General features: G+C 40.2%; 1 protein-coding gene across 1 annotated transcript; it reads left to right on the top strand.

The window, feature by feature from the left end:
• Positions 1-1,517: 1,517 nt before the first annotated feature.
• LOC127095439 (uncharacterized) lies at positions 1,518-2,174 on the top strand. Its single transcript, XM_051034125.1, has one exon. The coding sequence runs from the start codon at positions 1,518-1,520 to the stop codon at positions 2,172-2,174; it is 657 nt and encodes a 218-aa protein (XP_050890082.1).
• The last annotated feature ends 8,595 nt before the right edge of the window (positions 2,175-10,769 follow it).

The following is a 10,769-nucleotide window of genomic DNA, read 5'->3' on the forward strand; positions in this document are numbered from 1 at the left end:
TTCCCAAACGTCCCTCTAATAGGTATATATGGTTGCATCAACTACAATCTCGTGCTACTGAAAGGAAAGTTGGGGTATGCTATGTTAATTCCTCTCGAAGACCGAGACCTTGTGCCTTTTTTTGTCAACAATATGGACCCACTCAATCCGGTCGTGAAAAGAGTGAAAAGAGCTTGGACAAGCATAGTCAGAATTGACCAAAAGTAGGGGAAGAAAAATATCTTAGCTAAGGAACCCTACTTCATGTGGGTGAAAGGGAGAGCTTTAGTGGTCAAGATGCCTATCCTATTTGATCCTTCATCATTCCCTTTAATGCCCGGACCTAAGTCCATCTTGCAAGTAGGTGTTGAAAAATTTACCAATAACATTCGAGAGCTAGAGTTGGAAAACACTCAATTACGAGTCCAACTTAGTTGTACCAAGCAACGCAACCAAGTCTTGGATGATAAGGGTAAGCAAGTCAATGAGGAGTTTGAGGTCAACAAGAAGAGATTGAGGGAGGTTGAAGGAAAAATAGAATGGGTAGGTGGTGCTCTATTAGGAACTAATTCTGAGCTAAACTTCCGCAACAACAAGTTAGATCAAGCCTATCACACTATCAAGGACCTTGAGAAAACTCTTAGGAGGTCAAATGCGATGAAGAAAGAGGCCGAAGAGGACTACGAGGCCCAAATCCTGGAGCTAACGATCACTCTCAAAGAGTGCAACGATCTTTTGGCCCAAGAGCAGTTTGAAAGGGAGAAGATCTACCGAAGCTTCTTGCATGAGCAATTCAAAAATGGAAGAGCTTTTGAACAAATCGAGAACCTGAATAAGGGAATCTATGACCAAGCTTACTTGTAGTTGCAAAACGACCACCGATATTGGGAAGAGAGATGCCTTGGGGCAGAAGCTGCAATGGCTCAAATGGATGGCATAATGAAAAACCTCCAAACTCTCTATGAAGATGGAAGAACAAGTAAGTGATCATGGTTGTCTTGACCAATTATGCTTCAAGACTTTCCCTAGAAGTTAAAGGAGAAGAATTTGATCATGTACCCCGAAAACACCCCCGAGGAAGTCTTCAACTTTGTCAAATTCTGCAAGAAGACCATGGCGGAACTTATCACTGATATCAAAGCTCTCCACAAGTATAAAGGGGTAACTTTTAAGGTTGATATCTAGTTTGCATGTTTGCTTTCCAATTCAAAAACTTGTATTTGCAGTTCCTTTGTACTTGTATTTATTTGCCTACAATGGATGAATGAAGCTTCTTTATGATCCACTTTGTGTGTACTTCTATATTCTTGATTGCAATGATAAATTGTTAAGTGTTCCTTACAATAAACAAAACAAATAACTAAGAGCTTTTCATTAATAAAAAAAACATAAAACAAAAAAACACATTCATGCATCATTCCGTATTTTCAAAAGAAAAACAAAAAAAAAACTCATCATCGACCTTTCTTAATAGAAACCGCTATGTCAAGCTGACTTCTCGACATTCATATTACACACACAACAATCAGCAAGCTATAATGGATCAACTAGAGCAAAACCAAGATGCCCTACGTGAAGAGGTGTCCCAAGTGCGTGTGCAAATGGGGCAATTGATGGATATTATTCAAGCAGTCGCCCGAGGGAAAGAAATCATGGCCAAGATCCAAAAAGAGATGAACCAAAGAGCCCATGCTATTGCTGCCACTCCTGCTACCATTCCTGTCACTATAGAGAATCTTGTGCCTCCAAAAGGCAACACTCCAGTCCAAATCCTTATAGGGGCACCCGACAGTGTTCCTCCACCATTTATTAACCCTCTAATAATTGAGATCGATGATCAACAAGATGCCTTCTTCAGCCCAAGGGTCGCTTCCGTATACGACACTTTTGGACCATCTGCTAACAAAGTAGAGAAGAAAGTCCGAGCTATTGAGGAGAAGTTGAAAGCCATGGAGGGCTCCAGTGCTATAGGTTTTGATGCTGCTGAAATGTGTTTAGTCCCTAGCGTAGTTATACCATCCAAATTCAAAGCCCCCGACTTTGAAAAATACAAGGGAGCCAGTGATCCAAGGACACGCGTTAAAGCTTACTTCCAAAATATGACCACTTACTCCGATGACGATAGATTTCTTATGCACTTCTTCCAAGACAATTTAAGTGGAGCATCGCTAGATTGGTATATGCAATTGGAATGAACTCACATCCGGTCATGGAGGGATATGGTCGAGGCTTTCCTAAAACTCTATCAATACAACATTGACATAGCTCCCAATCAAACCCAACTTCAAAATCTAACTCAAAAGTCTGATTAGACTTTAAAGAGTATGCCCAACGATGGAGGGACCTAGACGCAAGGGTATAACCTCCTTTGTTAGAGAGGGAGATGATTGACATGTTTATGGGAAACCTCCAAGGCCCCTATTTAGACATAATGGTAGGAAGTACGTCCTCAAGTTTTTCGGATTTGGTTCTCGCCGGTGAGAGAATAGAAAACATGATCAAAATGGGAAAAATCTAGAATGCTGCTAGTACATCTAGTATGGTGAAGAAGCCGTTTGTTGCTTATGGGAAGAAGCGAGAGGGTGAAACCAATACAATTGTTGTTGTTAGAGGAAAGGCGCCGACGTACCGTGCACCGTACCAACAAGTGGCCGCTGTGGAACCAATTCAGAATCAGCAACCATATGACATCCCAGTTGATCATTGAGCCAACCAACAATCCGCTCCATATCAATAACAACCATATTAACAACGACAATAACAACAACAACGATATTATTTGCAACAACAACAACAAAGAGAACGAAGACCCGATAGGAGATTTGATCCCGTTCCTATGCCATACAGTCGTATATTACGATATTTGTTACATGGCTCATTAGTGCAGTTAAGGGAGTTAGGACCACCACCAACAGTCCTTCCTCCCGGTTACGATGCAAAGGCCCAGTGTGAGTTCCACTTTGGAGCTCCCGACCACTTAATAGAAAACTGCAAGACCTTGAAATACAAAGTTCAAGATTTGATAGACTCAAAGGTAATCACGTTTGTGTCAAACGACCCGAATTTGAAAAACAATCCTATGCCACCATATAACAAGTTTGCGGTAAATATGGTGGAAGTTGAGGAAGGAAGAAGATTGGTGTTCCGAGTGGACGAATTGAAGACCCCCTGATTAAGATTAAGAAACAATTGTTAACAAATAGTTTGTTTCCTGTTTGTGATGTTGATTGTAAGCATTGTATAATTAACCCCCGAGATTGTGAAGTTTTGAAATCTGTTGTCCAAGAATTGGTGAGCGACGGAATCATAGTGGCATAACATCTCTCCACTAGTGAAGATGTAGCAACACTAGAGGTCCCGTATGATCAAGTCCAGCCCCTGGATATTCCCTATGATCTATCTCCAATGACCATTTATGTTAATCCAATTATTCCTTTGGTATTAATTGTGCCTACTCTGTTCCCTTTCGAAGACTCAAAAGCAATGGCGTGGGTCTATGACTCCACTGTCTATACCCATGGACATAAAGTGCAAGAGGAACCTTTGGCAATCAATGAACATATAGTGAATATAACTGGAACTGTTGGAGTGACAAGGAGTTGAAGGATATTTGCACTGGTGCCCCCTATTATTGACAATAGTGGGGCCTTAAGCCAAGACAAGGGCAAAAAAGTTGAAAATAATCAGCAAAGGCAGGATTCCACACCAATCAGCAATAGGGAGGAACTTTTGCGTATCATTAAGAGAAGCGACTACAAGGTGGTTGATCAACTCAACCAAACGCTGACAAAGATTTCAATGTTGTCTTTGCTAATATGCTCAGAAGCACGTAGAGATGCCTTGGGAAAATTCTTGAGGGTTGCCCATGTCCCGTAAGAAATTCATGTTTGTCAATTCGAAGGTGTAGTCAACAATATTGCTGCCAGTATAAGCTTGGGGTTTAATGACGATGAGCTCTCATCCGAAGGGAGGAATCACAATAAAGCTCTACATATTTCCATCAAATGTGTAGACATTATCTTATCAAGGGCGTTGGTAAATATCGGTTCATCTCTGAATGTTCTACCAAAAATCTCATTGTCAAAGTTAACTATTGAAGGGCTTGTGATGAAACCTTGTGAGTTGGTTGTTAGAGCATTTGACGGCTCGAGGAGGACAGTGATTGGAGAAGTTGACCTCCCAATAAAGATTGGACCCCCTACGTTCTGTATTACCTTCTTTGTCATGGACGTATACTCCGCTTATAGTTGTCTGCTTGGGCTGCCTTGGATACACTCAGCCGGAGCTATCACATCGAAACTCCACTAAAGGCTGAAATGTTTTATCAACAATAAGCTTGTGGTGATATAAGGTGTAAAGAATATCATGGTAAGTCACCTAGCGTCTTTTCGCTACATTGAGGGAGGAGGTGAAGTGCATGAAAACCTGTTTCAATAGTTTGAGGTGGTGAAAGTAGAGATGGTTGCCCCCGCGAAGAAAGGGAAGAAAGCTGAATTACCAATGGTTTCTTAGAAGGATGTTAGAATTGTGATTAAATCTGGACACCCTGAAGGTTATGGAAGAGTATTGGATTTTCCTATTAACAAGCATCGATCCGTTTTGGGATACCATTCCTAAATTGTAAATAAACTATTGCCAAATGTTGTGGAAGGACAAGGGCACCCGTTACCATATATTTTTACAAGCGCTAGACACCTCGTAGACGGACAAATCTGTGTAGTGGAAGAGGAAAATGATGGTGTGGCTAATGAAGAAGGACTTGTGTACCAAAGGATGGAAAGTCAAGAATTGACAAATTGGACTGCCACAGAGATACCCGAAGTTACTATGTTTGAAAAGTAATTTCCCATTTGTTTTGTTTTCCTTTAAGAAAAAGAACCATGCTATGCCCAAGGCATGGGGAACAATTTGTAGGGCCCCTTTAATTTTCAGTCAAATTAATCAATGAAATCATCACATTTGCAATCAAATTATGCTCTTTGTCTTTCATTTATATTTTACCTTTTCACTTAACCAAAAAATGGCAATGTTTTCTTATATTTTCTTTTATGTTTTCATTCATTTTTCCTCTTCTTCATGAAAATAAAATCATGAACCATGAATCATACAGATTCCACTCGATTACCACTGATAACGAAACTGTTATGGTCCCATATGACTTAGACAATCAAGTTAATCACGCTGACAAAGATTGTGAGGAAGATTGTGAACTCCCTGAGGAGTTATCTCGACTATTGAGGCAAGAGTCAAAAGTCATCCAACCGCATGAAGAATCAGTAGAAGTGGTCAATCTTGGAACCGAGGAGGAAGTGAAAGAGGTCAGAATAGGTGTAACCCTACAAGAAGATGTGAAAGAAAAGTTGGTCAAGCTCCTACAAGAGTACATGGATGTGTTTGCTTGGTGCTACGAAGACATGTCTGGTATTGAAACTAACATTGTGGTACATAGATTACCCCTTAAAGCAGATTGACCTCCAGTTAAGCTGAAACTGAGGATAACTAGGCCTGAAATAGAAATGAAGATTAAGGAGGAAGTGCATAAGCTGCTCAACACAGGTTTTCTGGCCATAGTCAACTATCCTCAGTGGATAGCCAACACTGTACCCATACCCAAAATGGATGGAAAAGTGCGTATGTGTGTAGATTATAGAGACTTGAATAGAGAAAGTCCAAAAGAAGACTTCCCACTGCCTCACATTGATGTGCTAGTAGACAACACAACTCAATTCTTTGTATTCTCCTTTATGGATGGCTTCTCCAGTTACAACCAAATCAGAATGGCTATGGATGACATAGAGAAAACAACCTTCATCGCCCCATGGAGAACTTTTTTCTATAAGGTTATGCCTTTTAGATTAAAGAATGTTGGCGCAACATACCAACGTGCAATGGTGACACTCTTTCATGACATGATTCATAAAGAGATTGAAGTGTACGATTGCCAAGTCCCAAAATGAAGAGGAGCACTTGGTTAACCTAGAGAAGCTATTTGAATGCTTGAGAAAGTTTAGATTGATGCTCAATCCCAACAAATTCATATTTGGGGTAAGATCTGGAAAAATGTTAGATTTCATTATCTGCTAACGAGGTATTGAAATTGACCCTGAAAAGGTTAAGGCCATACAAGCTATGCCTATGCCGAAAATTGAGAAAGAGGTATGTTGATTTATAGGGAGATTGAATTACATAGCTAGATTCATATCTCACCTCACGACCACTTATGAGCCAATCTTCAAGTTGCTTCGCAAAGATCAGGCAGTCGTGTGGAATGAAAATTGTTAAAATGCCTTTGAGAAGATCAAGGAGTATTTGCAAGAACCTCCAATTCTAACACCTCTTGTGCCAGACATACCTATCATTATGTACCTAACGGTTCTTGAGGGATCCATGGGATGTGTCCTAGGTCAACATGACGAAACTGGAAGAAAAGAGCATGCAATATACTACTTCAGCAAAACGTTTACCGATTACGAGAGTAGGTATTCGATGCTTGAGAAAACCTATTGTGCACTTGCTTGGGCTGCCAAATGCTTGAGGCAATACATGGTTACACATATAACACTCCTAATCTCCAATATGGATCATGTCAAGTACATATTTGAGAAGCTTTCTCTAACCGGTAGAGTCGCCTATTGGCAAATGGCCCTAACTAAGTACATCATTCAACATATCACCTAGAAAGCTGTCAAAGGAAGTGTCTTATCCAACTATCTTGCTCACCAACTCTTGTAGGATTATCAGTCCATGCGCTTTGAATTACCTGATGAGGACATCATGTTAATAAGGGATTGCAACATCCTCGGCCCTGAGGAAGGATCAGAACCTAGGTCACGTTAGAAATTTTTGTTTGATGGCGCTTCTAACGCTCAAGACAATGGAATTGGGGCAGTCATCACATTCCCGATTGGGTTTCATTTACCCTTCACAGTAAGGTTAAGCTTTGAGTGTACCAACAATATAATGGAGTACGAGGCTGGTATCTTCGGTATTGAAGCTTCTTTTGATCTTAGAATCAAAATCCTTGAAGTTTATGGAGATTCAGCCTTAGTCATCAGCCAAGTAAAAGGAGATTGGAAAGCTTGAGATCACAAGCTGATCCCTTACAAGGAGCATGTTCTAAAGTTGATCTCGTACTTCAACGAGATTACATTTTATCACATCCCCCGAGAGGAGAATCGGTTGGCTGATGCCTTAGCTACTCTTTCATCCATGTTTAAGGTTAAATGAAAAAATGAAGCACCAACTTTCCACCTTGACTACTTGGACGAGCCAACTTACTGTTTGGCAGCCGAAGATTAGTTTGATGGCCATCCTTGGTTTTATGACATCATGAAATACTTGGAGAGTCAAGAATATCCTGAGAATGCATCCATCACGAATAAAAAGTACCTTCGAAAGATTTTTTTCAAATTCTTCTTGAGTGGAGGGGTACTATACAAAAGGAATCATGATTTAGTCTTGCTCAGAAGCATAGATATACAAGAAGCAAACCGGATTATAATGGAAATCCACGAAGGCTTCTTTGGGACACATGCTAGTCGACATACGATGGTTAAGAAAATATTAAGGGCATGCTACTACTGGATGACCATGGAGGTTGACTGCTATCGCCACATACAAACATGCTATAAATATCAGATCTATGCTAACAAGATCCATGTACCACCAGTTCCACTCAATGTCCTAACATCACCTTGGCCTTTTGCCATATGGGGCATTGACGTAATTAGACGCATCGAACCAACTGCCTCAAAAGGACATCACTTTATCTTGGTAGCTATAGACTATTTCACCAAATAGGTGGAAGCAGTCTCGTACACAAATGTCACAAGACAAGTAGTGGCTCATTTCTTGAAGAAAGATATCATTTGTCGTTATGGGGTCCGAAATAAGATCATTACTGGTCATGGATCTAACCTCAATAACAAGATGATAAAAGAGCTATGTAAGAGCTTCAAGATTTTACATCACAACTCATCACCGTATCGACCAAAGATGAATGACGTTGTTGAGGCAGCTAATAAAAACATCAATAAAATCGTGCAAAAGATGTTGAAAACCTACAAGGATTGGCATGAGATGCTCCCATTTGCATTCCATTGCTATCGTACTTCGGTATGTACCTCCACTTGAACAACTCCCTTCTCTCTCGTGTATGGGATGAATGTGGTCCTGCCTATTCAAATAGAGATTCCCTCCTTCAGGATTTTGACTGATGTCAAGCTCGACGAAGGTGAATGGGTGGAAGCCAGATTTGACCGACTAAACCTCATTGATAAGAAGCACTTGGCAGCTATCTGCCATGGCCAGCTGTACCAAAAGCGTCTCAAGAGAGCTTTTGACAAAAAGGTCTTTCCCCGAAGCCTCAAGGCCGAAGACCTAATCTTGAAGAAGATTCTATCGATTCACACTAACCCTAGGGGAAAATGGGCGCCAAACTATGAAGGCCCATATGTTGTTAGAAAGGTCTTCTCTGGAGGAGCCTTAATACTTTTAACTATGGATGGTGAAGATCTTTCATCCTCTGTGTATCCGGATGCAGTCAAAAAATACTACGCTTAAACAAAAGAAAGAATCCAATAAGTTGAAAACCCGAAAGGGAGGCTTATGCTAAAATGGGTATCCCGGAAGACTGAAAACCCGAAAGGGCGATCTAGGAAAAATTAGTGATTCATAAAAGCGAGAGGCTAGAGTATGCAAAGAGTCTTTCACATCCCTAACAAAGTCAATCCAATCACTTTCTTCCGAAGCAAGATCCGATGACCTTCGAGGACATAAGGATTATAGCAGAATCGAAACTTAGTGGAAATTCGAGCTATTTCCATTTCCATTATAGTTTTTCAATTTCTTTTTGCAATCACATCTTTTAGGAATTGCTTATGTGTATAACATACCCACTTTTGGGATCATTCTTTTATCAATAAAATCTTTTCCATCATATGTGCTCAGTGTTTTTATTTTCCTGCTTTGATTGTGAAGTGTGAATATCTTTAATTAACATCGCATTGAAAATTTTAGGTAAACAACTCTTACTAAAAAAATCCAAAAGGAAAATGTTGAAGTTACTTTTATTTCAAAGTATCCAAGGGTAAACTTAGTAGAACATGCTTGGTATACCTAAACACCACAAAGCCACAAAGTCCCTTGGACTTTCTAGATCAAGAAATCCCCAATAGGATAATCAGCAGCTAGAGCAATTGCACCAGGTGCAACCTGAGCGATAAAAGATACAAATCAAGAAGTCGAGAAGTCAGTCCACTCTTCACAAGAAAACTTAAATCCCAATCATCATTGGTACCCCCAACAAATTATCCCCCGCAGAGCCCAATCATACTTGGCACAATTCATAAAATTTTTATATTCCCCAGCAGCCCGAACATACATCGGCATTTCACATACATAACATTGCATCATAAGTATACTTTTTAAAAGTTGCACCCATATCTTACTCAAGAAAAATCCCTCCTTTCTCCCCGAGCCGTTGCTAGGGATGTTCATTACAAAATTCAAATCTTCCTTCCCAGTTGTTGCTAAGGACTATATTAATCAAACTTATGACCTTTCCAGTCGTTGCTAGGGATTGTCTTTGCCCATTTTCGAATCTTCCCAGCAATCGCTAAGGACTTTCCCAAATAGAGTCGTGTATTCCACAAGCCAGGTATTTCAGTTGTTGCTAGGAATCATCACGTCACATTCAATATTCCCCTGATAGAGTTAGGTATTCCCTTCGTTTCTAGGAACCATCATTGAATCTAGAGGTTTTCCCCCTAGCACGAGTCAGGTATTCCAGCCATTGCTAGGAATCATTGTTGAACTTCTTTTTCCCCATCAGGGTCAGGTATTCCAGCCGTTGTTAGGAATCATCATGATACCTATTTTTCTCTCCAGTAGAGTTAGGTATTCCAATCGTTGCTAGGAATCATCACTGAACCTGAAGATTATCCCCATTAAGAGTCAGGTATTCCAGCTGTTGCTAGGAATCATCATTGAATTTCTTCCCCTACAGTTGCTAGGGATTTTCATCCAAAATGTCAGGTGTTCCAGCCGTTGCTAGGAATCACCACTGAATCTAAATCTCCCCAACAGAAGTCAGGTATTTTAGCCATTGCTAGGAATTGTCACTAAGCTTTTCCTCCCCAGCCGTTGCTAGGGGAAGTCCTCTTTTTGTTTAACCTTCCTAGCTATTGTTAGGAATGGTTTTCTCCCATTTTCGGATGTTCCCAACTATCTCTAGGGATTTTTAGCACTTTTTTACATAATTCTTATTCCCAACGGAGTTTATTTCCCTACCTTTCTTCTTGGAGTATTGTCATTGAACCTTCCTTTTTTAAGAGATACTTTTGTTGCATAACATAGCATGCATTACATATCATACATAATCTTCATAACCATATCCTCCCCAGTGAAGCCCACAAAATATCATATCCATTTCCCCGACAAATGAACTCATATCAAGGTCATTTGCCATTCTGTAAACACTTTCCCACAAATAATCCCAGTAGATCATTTACATCCCCAGTATGGCAAATTTCCGGATACCTTTTGCATTTAATCCTCTTCTACCTTGAAGGCATGGAAGTCGTTGCTATCCACGTATTCAAGTCCGAGAATATTAAATAAGGGCACTTGTCATACCCTCAAAATCACCCTAATTTCATATCACCCTCCATAACCCTAATGCATAAGCATGTGCTCATCACACATCATATCATTTGCATATGAAATTTTGGTATCAGATATGAGATGTCGAAGGTAATGTCACAACAATAATATCTGAACAATATAAACAG

Source organism: Lathyrus oleraceus, chromosome 6 (genome assembly GCF_024323335.1).
Source record: "Lathyrus oleraceus cultivar Zhongwan6 chromosome 6, CAAS_Psat_ZW6_1.0, whole genome shotgun sequence".
Taxonomy (NCBI): Eukaryota; Viridiplantae; Streptophyta; class Magnoliopsida; order Fabales; family Fabaceae; genus Lathyrus; species Lathyrus oleraceus.

Excerpts from the sequence above, each read along its gene's own strand:
- LOC127095439 (XM_051034125.1), top strand. The coding sequence starts at position 1,518 with ATGGATCAACTAGAGCAAAACCAAGATGCCCTACGTGAAGAGGTGTCC.